A 16,654-nucleotide genomic window follows, 5' to 3' on the forward strand; every position below is an offset into this window, starting at 1 on the left:
TTAGTTTATTACTGCTGAGAAAATGAATGATAAAGAGGATTAAAAGGATCAAAGTTTAACTCCCTAAGGAGAGTAGACATGTGTGCACGTTAATCACGTATAAGCAGGTTGGGGTTACTGATTTCATCTGTCTCCTAAAGATGTCTGCGAATGCTGTTTCAGCTTCTGTGTTTCATTTGTAAGGTAGTAAAGTTGCATCTTAAACCGTCCGTGAGTTAGACTGAGTGATGTGGGACCCTTGGTATGTGTTCATAGCTAGCTCTGGGAGACACTGTCAGTAGGCCCCTGGAGATGGGTTCTAAGCGGTCCGCAGCGGCTCTGCTGCTTGCTGCTGTGTGCGGTGACTCTCTTAGGGGTGCTCACTTTGTCCGTGATCAGAGGAACAGTGTTGGCAAGACGGTCAGGGTGTGTAAGCATCCACCGGTGTCCTGATAGACTTTTAGTGAAGCCCTCGGATAGCCGAGGTACCGTAGTCATCACAGGATGTTATCCCAGGTAGGTAGTTACCTGGTCGCTCTGGGTAGCTCCGTGCTTGTCCTGGGTGCTTACCATATGTGGTTACCGCAGCAGGGAAGGTGGAGCCCCCCTCCCCCATAGAGCGCGAGAAAGGAGAGCACTTCTGTGGAGTGGGCGTGGTGACCCGTGCAGCTGTCACGTGTCACGTGTCAGCCGCAGGGCCAAGCCTTCACCACGGCGGCTTCCGCCCCCTGACCCCCGGCTCCCGCCCCCTGACCCCCGGCTCCCGCCCCCTGACCGCCGCTCCCGCCCCCTGACCCCCGGCTCCCGCCCCCTGACCGCCGGCTCCCACCCCCTGACCCCCGGCTCCCGCCCCCTGACCGCCGCTCCTGCCCCCTGACCCCCGGCTCCCGCCCCCTGACCCCCCGCTCCCGCCCCCTGACCGCCGCTCCCGCCCTATGACCGGGCGTGTTCTCTGCAGGGCATATTCCACTTCCAGCTGGGCCGGGGGGAGCCGATGCTGCACACCCGTCTGCGCCCGCACTGCAAGGGGTTCCTGGAGAAGATCGCCAAGCTGTACGAGCTTCACGTCTTCACGTTCGGCAGCCGGCTGTACGCGCACACGATCGCAGGTGAGCGGCCGCGGGGTTCAGTCCCCGCGCTGGACACTTTACATTTGGCTTCTTTTTCTCGACGTTTCTTGAAGATGAAGGGGAAAGATCAGGAAGGTCTCCCAAACTCAGTTTCAGTCTCCCAGCTGGCAGGTGGGGGCCCAGTTAAGTCCACAGGCTGCAGGCGGCCGAGAACCTCCCTGCTCTGCTGGGCCCACGGGCCGTGACCAGACGCGCTCCAGTCCAGAGGGCAGGCTGCCATCACTCCGGTCAGCTGCACGCCACGGGCCACTTTGGAAGTTGGTCAGGACCACACATACGTCGAAAAGTAGAAACTCTCTCTACGAGGGTTCTTTTAAAAAATGTTAATCCGTTTGGAAATAGCTCTGGAGCCGTGTTGCTTGTGTTTGTCTGCAGTTAGCACTTTCATCGCAGACAGAACAGTCTCTGTTGCTTGGAAGGGAGCAGCGTGATGATGCATTAATCTGCTGTCCTAGTTCGGGCTTGCGGTCCTGTGCTGGCTTCTCTCGTGCATGGACACGGGAGCCCCCTGGCCCCCAGCTCTGGCTGGGGACGGGGTGAAGGGCACCAGCTTCCCCTGCGTAGGCACATTTGGGCTCCAGCCCACTGAGGCCCATCAGTGGACACTGGCACCTGCGGTATGTCACAGCTCCTTAGGATTAGTTACAGGGACGTTAAACTAAGTACTTTTAAATGCAGGCGCCTCGCAGACGGGTCTTGGTTTTGTCAACGGGGAAATACATTTTAAATCCCCCTTTAACATTTGGTGCCTTTGTAGGAAATGGTAGTCACAAACACGGAGGCAGCGTATTAGTTAATCCATCTTGTAGCTGACACTCAGCGTGTTCACCTTCAGCCTATGGCTGCTCTGCGGCTCCCCGGGAGCGTGGTTTGGAGACTGGCACATCTCCTTTGCAGAGTTCTCACACCGCTGAGTCAGCCACGCCCCGCGTGGAAATAGCAAGTGACGTCTTCAGGTGCGGCCTCAGGCTTCTCCTTGCGGCCGTCACCTCTGGAACCTGGCCTCGCTGGGTGTCAGTTAGTGAGGCACAGAGAGCACCAGCGAAGGTCCCGGGGGGGCATCTCTGCTCTGCCTGCCGCCCTGCCCGCCCCCAGGGCCTGTGGCCATCGCCGCTTCCTGAGGTTCCTGAGAGCAGGGCTCGCCCCAGCCCCATCTCAGGCTGCGCCGTGTGCCGTAGAATCCCAAGTTGCAGCAAGTCCAGACGAGGCCATCACGAGGAAACCGCAGGCAGTATCCCAGCGACGGTGGGTGCAGAGACCCTCCGAGCAGCACCTCGACCGGGGGACCCGAGGTGGTTCGGCCACCCCGGTGAGGGCGTTGAGAGCGACCACGGTTCACCTGCAGAGAGGGCCCAGGAGGAAGCACGTGGCCCCCAGGGCTGGTGCCCCACATAGCTGTGGGAGCTGCGCGTGGATTTGAGCTTCGGGGGCACGTGGATTTGAGCTTCGGGGGCACGTGGATTTGAGCTTCGGGGGCACGTGGATTTGAGCTTCGGGGGCGCGTGGATTTGAGCTTCGGGGGCACGTGGATTTGAGCTTCGGGGGCACAGCGCTTTTGGCTGGAAGGAGTCGGCCGACCGGCCGTGTCAGTCTGCTCGTTCGCACATGACAAGCGGAGGTCAGACGTGCGGAGGCCTGACTGGTTTTAACAGTGATGCTTCCGTGACTTCCTCTTTCCGTCAACTTTACTGTTTTCACAGAGTGTGTACTTTCGGTGTAAGGAGGATAGACACGCTTTCGTTGGGGCAGAAACGTTAAGCGCTTCGCACGCTTTTCATTTATTGCAGAGGCTCTGATAGTTAGTGTTTTAGATTTAGCGGCTGAGAGGCTTCAGCGTTCCTACAAGTCTTCACATAGTAAGACGGTAGCGTGCGTTTCTCTCGCGAGATGAGCGCTGTCTGCTGGTCAAACACTGACGACTCGGGCACCTCGAGGCCCTAAGCTCCGGGCGGCTGCCGCCTCACTGCACAGGGGCCCTCAGGAGGGGCACACGGCTCCGCTCGCAGGAGGACCGCGGGCTGCAGGCCTAGCGACCTACGTGACGCCTCCGTCCCCGTCGGTAGTAGGGAACAGTAAGGCGTGGGTGTCAGATCTGCAGTGTCAAGGGCCCTGTCACAGAGGGAGGCAGCTCTGGGCGGGCCGTGTGGGAGAGGACGCACGTGAGGTTATGAAGGTGCCTCCTCGTCTGTGGAAAGAAAGGCTTGAGGAAAGACGGGTTCTCCTGTCACGGTGTGAGTGTAAGAGTGCTGCCCAAACACCCTGCCTTCCCCTTTGCTTTACGAACACGAAGGCTCAGGGAGATGACAAAGCCAAACCAGCATTTGAACTCCTGTTTGGGGCCCCTTCTCTCGGCGATGGGCTCCTCCCTGATGCCGCCCCGAGTCCCCTGCGAGGTGGGCGGACGTGGTGCCTTCACGTGTTAATTACCCGCGGCTCTGAGCTTCCGGGGTAACACTGAACTTTGTTCATCCCGTCTGCTGTCCTAGCAAGATTCCAGGTGATGGGAGATTCAGTCAACGTTTCCTGGACCAAAGCCCTTAGAGGAAAGGAACTGTAAGAGGGTGACGGTCTCACCTGAAAGAGGAAAGTGCTTGACACCGGTGCTCTGTGTCTGCACATCACCGCACGCAGGAAGGGACGTCAGTGCATCTCAGACACGTGACCTTGTCCTGTTTTCTTTTCAAAGGCTTCTTAGATCCTGAGAAGAAGCTTTTTTCTCATCGAATATTATCGAGGGACGAATGTATTGACCCGTTTTCCAAAACGGGGAACCTTAGGTATGTACCTGGCTGTGCGCACCGCTGAGGTCACCGTCCAGTTTCCACTGTAAAGCCTGCATTTTGAGCCTCAGACCAATCGTTCTGTATTTATTCTCCCGGTTACCAGCGTCCACTTTCCGGCACATAGCAAGCCCGCTGTCTTCTAACCAGACCCCTCCCTTCCCTGCTCTCCTTGAACGTCCAGGCAATGGTGGCTCCTGGGGCACTCGGGCCAGAGCCCGGGGCGACATGGGTGTCGGGGGAGGAGCGAGACCAGGGCCTGGGGGATGCGTGGAGAGAGAGTCTGGGCGGCCGAGCCCCCAGAGCCTCCCCAGAGGGCCAGGGGGCTGTTTGGCCTAGTCGGGAGTTTTAGGGGGTGTTGGCACCTCGGGTTTCTGTTTCCTTAAGACCTTGCGTGCTGTGCAGCGTACAGTCAGTTATCAACTCCTAAGTCGTGATACTCTGCACTGGCGCTCGGCCCGTTTCCACGTCCTTCCACCCCCGTGTGCCCCTCCCCATCCCGGTCTCTGTGCTCTTACACCAGGGCTCCCTCCCACCCCTCACTGAAGGGCTGATTTATATTCTTGGGAATTTCCTGCTCACTCTGTACAAGGAATCTCCCCATTTCTACCCAGATAGGTAGCCTCCCCCCATTATGATCCTATATCAGATATAACTTTTTTCATGGCTGTTGATTCCTAAGACTTAGACAGTAACAGCTGTGGCCTCAGTGGCCTTTTGGCTGGCGTTGGCCACCCTTAGCTAACATTTCGTGTTTCAGGTTTAGGGTATCCACACAGACTGAGACCTGTTCACGTCTATGGGATACAAGAAGAGAATCAGAGTACCTGTTTCAGAAACAGTTCTCATGTTTACTGGTTAGGCATCCGAATGAGCAGATACGAGGACGAAGGAAACTGAGGGAGGGTGTGATGACTTGTCCGGGGGAAACCCTACCCGAGGACGAGCGCGTCAGAGGAGAGGGGCTCCACGGCAGCTCGGGGGCGGCACTTGGCTCTGTCCCCCGGCCTCGATTCGGTGTGGTTTTCACCTCCCTCGTCTGGAATTAGATGTGCTGAAGGCGGTAACTGTGTCAGTCACTGTAGCCGACGCTTGTGTTTTGCCTGTGGAAAACGGACTCCCCGAAGACAGTTTTGGACACAGGAACGTTTTTTTCTGACTAGTTGTAGCCTTCAGTAGCAGCTAGAAAACCTGAACAATGACATGCATTTCTCCCGGGTTTGTTTCTCAATCCTAGAAAACAGGCAGGAAGCACTCATCCTTCTGAATTTTGCATGCTTGCACCTGTCTGTCTGAGTCTAAGTGTTGTGGGCAGAAATCAAGTGAAAAGACCACAGAGCAGGCCTGTGTCCATCAGGTGGCTTTTTGGACCCTTGTTAACATTCTTCCTCCACCCGTACATCCTCATAGCTTTGGGGAATACAACAGTCACTTTTTGGACGTGGCATCATGTAGGTGCCCCATCCGAGATTTGAGTAAGGCCTTGCCCTCCTGCCTGTAACTGATAGCTCTCACCTGGCACAGGCCGATTACATGTGTTTGTAAATAAAGCCGTGTTGGGATGTGGCCAGGCCCTTTGGGCCGTGCCACCTTCCCCTGGGTGAGGGCTTTCCATGGCCCCAAACAGTAAACCCTTCACTCTCTGGCCCTTTGAAGAATTTGTCATGACTCCTGCCTTGAGGAGTGTCAGACACTGGAGGAAAGTGTAACTATCTTAGTGTAACTTTCTCTGGAAATTTTTTTAAACGTGAGCTAAACAGAAGCCCTCAGTGCAGCTTGCATCTGGCTCTGATTAACATGCTCTCTGCTGGTTTCATACAAAAGACGACCTTGACGTTCGATTGATGGTGACCTTTTGTAAATGGTGCTAGTGGTTCCGATGCATTTTTACTTCTAGAAATCTTTTTCCTTGTGGAGACTCCATGGTTTGCATTATCGATGACCGAGAAGACGTGTGGAAGTTTGCCCCCAACCTGATAACTGTGAAGAAATACGTGTACTTCCAGGGCATAGGTGACATCAATGCCCCGTCCGGGTCCCGGGAGCCCCAGGCGAGGAGGAGAGGTGGGTGGCCCCTCCTGGCTGTCAGATAGCGTTGGCTCGGTCCTGTCTCCGCTGTGGCTGCTGTTAATTCAGGACTCAGTTTGGTTTTGGTCATTTATTTATATTTCAGTGGTCAGAGAGGTTGTGTTGGGTTTATTTATATTATGCTGAAAAACGTGGTATTATTTGGTTTCAGTTTGGGTTTTTTTTTTCTTTTAATAGTACCAGCCTAAACGTTTTTCCCCTTGAGTAAAGATTAAAGAATACTATTTAATTTAATGCATCTAAATGCTACCTTTCATCCCGGCTTCCCTTGAAAGACAAGCATGACACTGGGAGTTTGGTGTGTGAGACTCCATCCCGTGGGTGGTTGGTGCCGGGCCCCAGCCCAGAGCCTGCGGGGAACCTCCCAGGCGAGCTGGAACCCAGAGTCTGAAAAAAATTTAAAGTTTTGGTTTGAAGTGTTTCTGATGATCTTTAGCTTTCAAATAATCCACTTTGAGGCATAGAGTTATTGCCGTAGTCGCTAAAGTAGAACTTTGAGGTGTAGGCAGGCGAGTGAGACCCCAGGGCACCCTCGGGGGCGAGGCTGCACAGCACAGCTCGAGCGGGGCCCGATCCGACCACAGCCTGGGAGCCAGGCGTGTTCTGTGCAGCTCGTACCGCTGTGGAACCCGGAACGAGGTGACCGGGTGGGGCCCGCAAACCTGAGCTGCTCACCCTCCAGCCCTTCCCGGCCGAGGGTGCCGCCCCCTGGCCAGAGGTGGCTCCAGCCAGCAGCCGGTGGCGGGTGGATGGAGTTTGCTTCCACGGGGGGTTCCTTCTTACATGTTAGGTAACGGTGACCTTGTCTCTTGTGCACACGTGCAGTCAGTGCTTCTCCTAAAGGTGCCGATGCCACGGAGCAGCCTCCGTCCGTCAAGGATCCCGAGGAAGGAAGGCAGGTGTCTGGGGTCGAGCAGAGCAACGGCCTCGGGAAGCCCACGAGGGAGCTCAACGGGGGCGCGGGCCCTCGTGGGGGCTGGCCCTGTCCCGGGCAGGAGGAGGAGAGGGGCGCCCGGCCCGCCGCCCGCACCCCCTCGGCTGACGGCCGGGGGCCCCTGGCGGGCACCCAGCAACACGGGCGGACGCCGCCGGAGAAGAGGCCCGTGCGGGGTCCGGTGGGCCCTGACCCGGACCCGGATGTCCCCGGTGACAGCGCGAGCAGCAGCGAGTCCGAGGGCCGGCCGTCCCCCATCCCCTCTGATGGGGAGAGTGGGGAGAAGAAGACCCGGAGAAAGCCTCCGGCCACCCGCCACGCTGGGGACGTTGCGGCACAGGGCGGCCCCCCGGGCGCCAGTCCCTGCGTGGAGCCCGGGCCCGGCGTCCAGGCGGCCGTGCAGGGGGAGGGCGAGCGGGACGGCCTCTGCGGGCTGGGCGGCGGCTGTGCCGACAGGAGGGAGGCCGAGACGGAGTCCCAGAACAGCGAGCAGTCGGGCATCACGGTGGGCGAGTCCCTGGACCAGAGCGCGGAGGAGGAGGAGGAGGAGGAGGAGGACGCCGACGCCGACGACCACCTGGTCCACCTGGAGGAGATCCTCGCCCGCGTGCACTCCGCCTACTATGCCAGGTACGACCGCTTTCTGCGCGGGGAGACCCAGGAGGCGCCCGACATCCGCAAGATTGTCCCCGAGCTGCGCAGCAGGGTGCTGGCCGACGTCGCCATCATCTTCAGCGGGCTGCACCCCACGAACTTCCCCATCGAGAAGACACGGGAGCACTACCACGCCACGGCCCTGGGGGCCAGGATCCTCACCCAGCTGGTGCTGGACCCCGACAACCCCGACCGGGCCACCCACCTGGTAGCCGCGCGGGCCGGTGAGTCACGCCCCCCCCCCCCAACCCCGCCCGCCTCTGGGCGGGGCTCCCGGCTCCGGCTCCCCCTCAGAACCGGGGGCACCCGGGTGTCACTGCTCCCCGAGGCCCCGGGCTCGAGGCTCTGGAGTGGGTACCGACGTAGAGAAACGGGGCCCTTCAGGAGCCATCACGTGGCCGGCCCCGCTCTGAGGGCTGTTCCCTCCAGGGCCCCTGCTGTTCCCGCCGCCCCAAGCCCTGACGACAGACCAGTGGCCCACGGCGGCTCCGAGCAGAGTGCGTGTGCCCGCAGGCACGGAGAAGGTGCGCCAGGCCCAGGATTGCGGGCAGCTGCATGTGGTCAACCCCGACTGGCTGTGGAGCTGCCTGGAGCGCTGGGACAAGGTGGAGGAGCGGCTCTTCCCGCTGCGTGGTGACCAGGCCAAGTCCCAGAGGTGGGCCCCGCGGGGGCCGCGGGCTCAGAGGGAGGGTCCGCGCTGGAGCCCGCACGGCCGCTGCTCCCCTCGGGAGACGCCCGCCTGCCCCCGCCGCCCCCGCCGAGCAGACTGTCACACAGAGCGCCTCCGACCAGCGTCGCCTGGAGGAGAAGCGCAAGTGCTTCTCCTAAGACACAAGTCAGCTTGGAGCCGCGGATCCTAGTTTGCGGCTGTTTCTTCCACAGCTGGGACGTGGTCCCATCGAGTCACAGGGTCTTTACAGAGTCCAGCGTGGAGGGAGGGGGTGGCCAGGACGAGGGATGGGTGCAGAGGGCCCGTGGGTAGAGCCAGGCGGCAGGGACGGCACACCTGCTCCATCAGAGCGGGTGCTGTGTTCAGAGATGAGGCCGAAAACGGCGTCAGACAGAGAGCGGTGCAGCCTGTGCTCTCCAAGGGGCCTTGTGTCCGCAGCCAAGGTCGAGCCCCAGGCTTAACGGAGAACCACGACTTCATGTGCGGATTCACAGTCCCGGTGGGAGGGAGGCGCGGGGGGTCCCGATCTGCCCCAGCCCCTCCTCACCGCCCTCGTTCTCACCCCCCAGGGAGGACGGCCCGGCCGCCTTTCCCGACAGGCAGGGCCTGCTTCCGACCACCCTGTTTCATCCAACACCTGTGCATCCCAAGGCCCCGCCTGGCCCTGAAGTTCGGATCTACGACGCCAGCACGGGCAAGCTCATCCGAAAGGGCGCTGCGGGCCCCGGGCCCCCCGGCTCCCTGCCGGTGCACGCGGAGCTCTCCTCCTTCAGGTACACGTGCCCCGCACGCAAAGGTGTCCTTGCAGGGCTTAGCCGGCAGGCAGTGGAGTGGGGTGCCTGTGGGGTCGGGCTGGGGGCCTTCCTGCACGTTCTTCCGTCCCGTCTCGGGTCCCGGGACTGGGGCAGGCGAGTCTGTGGCTCAGCCTGGACCTGCACATGCTCCACCTTTGCTCGGTGCCGAGGGGGGCCTCAGGCGGCTGAACCTGACCCTCCTGCCTTGCCCTTCAGGTCCGTCCCCGCTGCCACCCCCAGAAGGGCCAGTCGGGAGCGGCTCTGCTCTGTAGCCCCGGCCCTCAGGTCACAGGTCACAGGTCACACTGAGGGCCCTGGTGGTGGTGGCAGTTGGTAAATAGGAACATAGAGACCCAGGTCGGGGAGGAAGGCACTGCCCTGAGGGAACGTGGCCAGTGGTTTCCACACGTGTCTCCACAAGTGTCTGTTTCCTTTCTGCATGTTGACTGGAGATCAGCTGAGTTGGGACCTTACAGAGCACCCCGTAAACACCTTAGCACTCTGAGGTGTAAATGAGGGACCTGAAGCTTTGTTTTGTTTTTGAAGAGTGGCCACTGCTTTGAAATGCTTGTGCTGAACGCACGTGGTCTTGCTTCCGGGCCCCCTCCTTCCTGGAGCCCCGAGCACATCCTGAGAGCCGCCTCTCCTGTTAGCGGCCCACGTGTGGCGGTGGATTTCTCCTGCGCTGACCGCATGGCTCCACCAGAGTCCGATTCCCTACCCTCTGGCCTGTCCCTGGCCTCGGCAACACTCCACAGGGGCTGACACGAGCCGGTTGACGCCAGCAGAGTGGATGTGGACGAGGGGCCCCTGGAGGCCAGCAGGGTGTCCGCTGACCCTGCGGCTGGGCTCCAGATGTGGACAGACGCCCGGGGTTTAGGCCAGTTTCAGTTGGGCTATTGGTGGGTGGATTATTTTGTTCTAAGAGCATCGTCGCTGATGAAGCTTTGATTTTCTTCCGACAACGTGATATTTAATTACTTAAGAAGATGCATTGAGATCTCTGTGCTGCTTATACTCCCGTGGAGTTACTTTCCAGAAGCAGGGTTACTAGGTTAAAGGTCGTGGGTGTCCTTGACTGTAATAAATGGGGGCCGTTATTTGTTACTTTGCCAAAGATTTGTTGGGATTCGTGTCCCGCCCAGCAGGACCGGCCCCGCCCTCTCCTTCCTCCTGGATCTGTCTCGAGGCGCACGGCCGCCCTCTCTCTCCGATGCGTCTCCGGCTGCCGAGCGGCGTGAGGGTCGCCTCTGCACATGTTGATTAGCCTCCTGGATCTCACTTGAGTGGACTGGCTTTTTATACCCTTAATTGACCCCTTTTTCCTTACTGGGTTTTGGAAGCTTTGTCACCATCCCTTCTGGGAAATGTTCGCTGTGAGGTAGGCAGCGTCCCCACTTGGATGCAGGAGGAGGTGCCTGGCTGGCTCCGGGTCCCACGGTTGTTACCGAGCTGTGCTGGTTCTTCATCCTTGTTTGAATACGTGGGTTGCTGGGACTTTTTCTTTATAGTGAACGTTTATGGCTCAAGTGTTTATAATTGCCGTTTCACTGTCAGATCCTTCTTGACGTAGAGCCGATGTTTGGGCGTCCTCTGTCTCCAGAGCAGCAGCTAAGCGGGTTGCTGGTTGAGTAGAGGTCATGCTGAAGCACGGATGGGCTTGGCCCGTGCTTGCGGAGGGTGCGCCATCAGCACAGAAGTGCTTCAGTATTTAGAGCAACTCAGGCGTGTCGTCCTGCAAACAGTTTGAGTTTTGTTTTGTAGCTCTTCTGTATTTTACTGTCCAAAAGAACCTCACAGGTAGCTTGTTTCTTTAAACCTAGTCCTGTCATGCACGCCTTGAACTCCTCACGTGTGTAGGCCTGTGGTTGTTAAGGATGTCCCGCTTGTCACCACCTGGTGTGTGTTTGTCGTGCGTTCGTCCTGACGCTGAACTGTTCTTTGAAGTGTTGAGATCACCCCCATTTCTGAGGTCCCTCTATGTGAAAGTAAGCCTGACGAGTGTGCGGGACGCACCTCCGAGGGGGACCCCGCCCAGGCAGGACGTGGGCCCAGGGTCTGCAGCCAGCGCGGGGCTCCCAAGGCAGACACGGCCGGGCCTTGAGGACAGGGTCAGGGTTAGCGGAGACTTTCAGGGAACTTCCAGCAAGGTTACATCAGAGGCCGCCAAACACCCCGAGTTCGAGCGTGAGGCACCTGCTCAAAGGGAGGCCGACATCACGGCGTGAGGGACGCGCAGTCCTGGAGCCGTTGGGGGACGGGCGGGGATCTGTGAGTGAGCTCGGGACGCCGGGCCCTGCGGAGCCAGGACGGGCAGTGGGGCGGGGGGAGCTGCAGTCCAGGTGCTCACGGGAGGAGACGCGGGGCCGAGCAGGTGGTGGCCCGGCCGGGGGGCAGTGCCGGCTGCCGTTCCTCACGTCTTCAGCCAGCAGAAGACTGAGACGTGGTGGTCCAGTGCTGCCCGGAACCCACCCGCCTGTGCTCGAGAGCTGTGGACGGCACAGCGCAGCAGCTCCGGCGGCGCCCGCTGAGGACTGGCTCTGGCTCGGGAGTCCACCCCAGGGTGAGCGCGGGCCTGAGATCGGCGCCCGCCAGCGGAGGGTTTCTGCTCCTGGCGACATGGCGCCGCTCGGGTTAGATTAACCCTCCTGCGGAAGGGAACCAGAAGTCCGCACAGCACGTGTTGCGTGGCCACGTGAAGGTAACAGCCAGCCTCCGGCACAGCTGGTCCCCGAGGGCCCCGTCCTGTGTGGCTGCTGGGCAGAGCCGAGCCTGAGGCAGTGCCTCCCCGGCTCTGAGACGAGCTGGGGGTTTGAGGCCATCGGAACAGATCTCGGAGGGGAGAGCAGACGGGGGAGCCCAGGGGCCCTCGAGTCCCCCGCCGTACAGGCTCCTGGGATTCCAGGAGCCTTCAGAGGACGGTGACTACCATGCCAATAAGGCGAAAGAAAGGACAGGCGTTAGGACAGGCGAAAAGGTGGAGAATCTCAACAGAGGACTGCAGCCTTTGAAAATCCTTTGAAAATAATCTAATGGCTGTTCTAGAACTGAAAAACGCGAAGCCTAAAATTAAACGGAAGACGGCCCATGGAAAATATGCAGACTGGGTGCACAAAGGAAGGAATGGGACAGAGGAGACGTGGGGCCCCGCGAGACCCCAGAGGAGAGGAGGGGTGGGTGGGCAGGTCAGCGTGGAAGTTCCCCAGCCCACAGGGAACAAGCACTCACATCCCGGAGCTCGGCGTCCACAGGCCAGTTGATGGAGAAAAGCAGAACACGTCACCTTCTTAAAACCAGACAGAGAAAGCCTGTTTGAGGCATCTGTTATACGACGCCGTATACGTTACATAACGTCAGTTAGTGCTAATATTAGTGGTGTATCGATGTTATGTCATACTATTAAGTGATTTTATAATTGTACACTGTTATGTGACGTGTAACTACATAGCTGGTTTTTACCTCTTAAACTTTAACGTTTCTATATAGCAAAAGAAAGCAAGCTGTTGTTCAACTGTCACAAGTATGTTAGGGCTAATAAATTAATGGAAAATAAGGTCACCTAAGTAAGAGAAGCTAGGCATTGAGCACGACTCTGGCCGTGCACGTGTGGGTGGAACTGGGAGGGGCCGGGTCCCCTGGGTGCGGGCGCTTAGCAGGGAGCAGGGCAGGCGCCAGGACGAGGCGGGGCTGGCGGCCCGTGGCCCTCCTGCAGCGGCCGCGCCTTCTCCGGGTCTGGAGGCTCCGTCCGTCAGGCTTCGGAGGCCTGGTTGTATTTTAAGCAACAGAAAGCATGGCTGTTGGTGGCATCCTGGGAGGAAGCGGTGACACCAAGTTCAGGGAAGCCACTGCTCTGACCAGGGGCCCAGGCTGGCGGCCGCCGTCACAGACAGAGGGGAGCGCAGGGAAGACTCGCGCCAAGACAAAGCCCGTGTGTGTTCGGGGCCCCGGCTGCCCGTGCGGCGAGGACGGGGCGATGCCCTGGGTGGCTGCTTCGCCTGCCCTGCCTGGGCTCGGGAAGGTGTCCCAAGAAGGCTGGCTGCGCTGGACGCGAGGGCGCCCATGGTGAGCCGGCCGCCCACCCGGAATGCCTCCCGACTGGACTCGGGACCCGCAGGCAGCGGAAACGCCAAGGGCTCGGACGCGGTGCTGGGTGAGGTGCAGTTAATGGGAAGGTGTCTTGAGGCCCCTCCGAGCATCCAGCCCTGTGCTTTGCGGGGGCTGGGGCCCCACCCTTCTGGCTCGCAGGAGAGGGTGTGTAAACGGTGGGGGGAGGTGGGCGGTGACGGGCATCTCCACAAGCAGCTCCTTTGGGAAGTGCGCCCTGATGCTTCGTTTCCCAGGTCACATCCGTGTGGCCACTGTCGTGATCGGACACAGAGGCCTGAGAACAGCGGGTGGGTGCGAGGTGCCCATGCCCCCGTGCAGGTGCCCCTGCCCAGTAGGGGTGGACCTGGGAGGGGACGGGCCCGCGAAGAGTCTGGGGTTTCCAACGCGGGCGAGAGGAGTGAAGACACAGCCACAGAGATGAGAGCACGGCCGGTTTTCAGGAGGGGGTTCTGTGGTGTTAGTTCTCCGTTTGGCCCAGTCAGCTTCCAGCCTTTAGCAGAGTGGACAAGCCTCCTTAGGCTGCCTGGTGACGATCGCTGCCTAGATTAGCGTAGACGGGCATCACTTGGCGTAAAACGACGTTATGGGCACTGACCCTTGAGATGAGGGAACACGAAGGATGGGCCGTATCAGCAGCAACCTGGGCCGCTCTTCAGAGAATCACGTTTCACTGCAGTCTTGCTGGTTGTGTGGTCGCATTTCTGTTCCAGGGGATGGTCTGTAGATTTGTAATTTGAGTCAGAAGCACACCGACAGGAAAGATCTGTGCGTTAAAAGGGCACAGAAGTGCAATTTTACAGTAACAGTTACGTAATTTCAAGCATCACGAAGTCAGTACTGTCCTGAGCTTTACCTGAGCCGCTCCTGGTTTTAGAATCTGCTTTCTTACCATTGAAAACAAAGTCACACGTTGATTTATTTCTCTAATATGTAAAGAACAAGTGCATATTGTCTTAAACTGTTTGGAATGTTTAAAAATTAGGTACAAAAATGGTTTTCCGATTATTAAGCCTTGGTGGAAGACAGTGGCAGCAGGCTTGGGATTTCTCCGATGAGAAGTGGTCGAGTGCCGTCTGAACACAGACCCGAGGATGCGGGGAGAGTGCGTCTTTCACCGTACGACACTAATAATCAGGCGACAGGTCACCACACATTTGTTCTCAGATGTGTAGAATGTACGTGAACAGCAGTAATTCCGTTTCAAGTGACATCACAGTGTTCCAGCTCTGCCCAACTTTCCTATGGAAAACACACGCGTCGGGCTGTAGTTTATTCTAGTGACTTGACTTTTGAGGAAATTCGTTCTTTTTTGAACTTGCAGGTGTGAATCTCACCAAAATATTAATTTTTTTGGTAATTATCAGACCGCCTAGGTACACAGAAGAGCGTTCCTGTGACTCACGAAGTCGCTGGCCGTGTAGGTTTTGTGAGGGGGCGGCGCTGCCGCACCCAGACACGTCTGTGCCTCATCCATCCCTCCACACGGCCGCGCCCTTGAGCCCTGGGCCCCCGGCCCTGCGCCGGCCACCCCGCTGGGCCGTCGGCCCTTGCTGGCCCTGCTTCCTGGGGGGGCCCCTCACCCACCCGTGTGCAGAGGGCAGGAGCAGGGGCCCCTCCCCCACGGGTGGCGTCGCAGCCGTGTCCCGAGCCCGGCACCCCACAGGCCCTGTTGTGACAGGGCGCCTGGAGCTGTCAGTCGTCACTTTGTTCCTCGTGTTCATCTGGGAGTTGTCAGTCTCTCTAGTTGCTGCTTTGCTCTTCTGGTTCTGGGCTAGGGCGCGGCCCACCGGGGGGCTTGGAGTCGGAGGGCCCTGGGGAGCGAGGGGCGGAGCTCCCCCTCACGGGATTTCCGCACGTGGAGTGCTGTCAGGGTGTGGACCTTGGCGCTGAGAGCAGTTGCTGGGCGCCGTCCGCCCCAGGCAGCTTCAGTTCAGGGCCCCCCGAGCTAGGGCCCGTGCGACAGGCGTGGCTCCGGGGGGGTCACTGAGCCCAAGCTGGGCTTCCCGCAGGCGACGACCTCAGGGGTGTGTCTGAGGGTGAGAGGTGCAGGGCGGGGGCAGCACCCCTCACGGAGACAGCGGGCTGCGAGTGGCCCCGGGCTTCCCGGCATCAGGCACCCAAATGTGTCTCCCTGCGCGGACAGCCTCTGAAACTCCCAGTTCCTTTTCATTTACCCATTGTTCGTTGTGTGCTGTAAGTTGTGAACGTTTTGTTTTCTTAAAGTAGAGGTTTTATTTTGAGACAATCGTAGACTCACAGGCAGTTGTCAGCAATAACAGAGATCCCAGGGACCGTTAACCCGCTTCCCCCCGTGGCGTCATCTCACAGAACTGCAGCCAGTCCCGAGCCGGGACGCTGACACTGGGCTGGTCCAGACGCAGCATCCGTCCCCACCAGGGCCCCCCGGCCCACCTCCAGCCCGCCCAGCCCCACCCCCAAGCCTAACCCGGCCATCGCCGGTCTGTCTCCGTCCCTGTACTCCTGTCATCCCGAGAACACGGAGTAAGTGGAGTCACCGGTGTGTAGCTCCACTCAGCACAGTTCCCTGGAGATTCTGCCCCGATGTGGCCGTGTCCGCTGCTGAGGGGTGTTTCGTGGTAAGAGGTACCGCGGCTTCTGTGGCGTTCACCCACCGGAGGTCATCTGGGGTGTGTCCAGCTCTGGAATGTTACTGATACAGCCGCTGCTGTTGTAAACGTCTGTGTACATCTCTGTTTCTCCCAAGTCTCTGTTTCTCCTGAATCGGTGCCCAGGAGCGGGACTGCTGAGTTGTACAGTGAGTGTGCTTAGTTTTACAAGAAGCCGTCCAGTTTTTTCTGCAGTGGTGGTACCTTTTACGTCCCCACCAGCGGGTGGGGGACATTGTTTCTCTGCATCTGGTGCCCCCGTTTCCACTTGAGCCGCCCTGAGGGTGTGGGACGTGTGGTTTCGTGCTCACCCTTTCTCACGGCCCTTTGCCTCTGTGGAGTCGCCTCGGCGAGACGTCCCGTCGCCTGCCCGTGCGTTCGAGGCTCTTAGGGTGTCTTGGGCCCTTGTCCTTCGTCCGTTGCGAGCCTTGTGGAAGCTTCTCGTGCTCTGGGGGTGCCTTCCACCCTCTTAACAGAGTCGTCGGCAGAGCAGACGTTTCTCGTTTGGGGGAGGTTCTCTGACTGGTGGTCTTTCCGTGAGTTAAGCTTCGGTGTCAGGTCCGTGGACCCTGCCTGGCCTGGATCCTGGTAGTTTCACGTATTGTATTGAAGTCGTGGTCCGTTTCGAGTGAGTTTTGGCCTAACGTGAGAGGTTTGAGGGTGGGGCCGTTTGTGGGCAAGGCCGTCTTTCCTCCGTGGACTGGTTCTGCACCTTTGCTGGGCTCAGGGGACCATATTCCTGTGGGTCCGTTCCGGGGTCCTCTGTCTCTTGCAGTGGTTGGTTGGTGGGCATTTTTGCCTTTTTCGTAGTCTGAGGGTGAAAACGTTGAGCCTCTCCCCGTCACGTGTGGTGTCGGCTGCGAGTTTCTGTAGCTGCTCCTCGTCGGATTC

General features: G+C 59.1%; 1 protein-coding gene across 8 annotated transcripts in view; it reads left to right on the forward strand.

The window, feature by feature from the left end:
• CTDP1 (CTD phosphatase subunit 1) overlaps window positions 1-16,654 on the forward strand; it is a 50,230-nt gene that overhangs the window by 12,877 nt on the left and 20,699 nt on the right. For 5 of the 8 annotated variants that reach the window (XM_036822861.1, XM_036822865.1, XM_036822858.1 and 2 more), the window contains 6 exons: window positions 938-1,088; window positions 3,796-3,886; window positions 5,787-5,953; window positions 6,803-7,789; window positions 7,995-8,220; window positions 8,805-9,008. In XM_036822861.1, the coding sequence (XP_036678756.1) occupies window positions 938-1,088; window positions 3,796-3,886; window positions 5,787-5,953; window positions 6,803-7,789; window positions 7,995-8,220; window positions 8,805-9,008 (1,826 nt within the window). The remainder of the gene's footprint in view (window positions 1-937; window positions 1,089-3,795; window positions 3,887-5,786; window positions 5,954-6,802; window positions 7,790-7,994; window positions 8,221-8,804; window positions 9,009-16,654) is intronic. The other 3 variants (XM_036822862.1, XM_036822864.1, XM_036822860.1) reach the window with 2 other exon arrangements.

The sequence above is a fragment of the Balaenoptera musculus genome, chromosome 14, assembly GCF_009873245.2.
Source record: "Balaenoptera musculus isolate JJ_BM4_2016_0621 chromosome 14, mBalMus1.pri.v3, whole genome shotgun sequence".
NCBI classification, from domain to species: domain Eukaryota; kingdom Metazoa; phylum Chordata; class Mammalia; order Artiodactyla; family Balaenopteridae; genus Balaenoptera; species Balaenoptera musculus.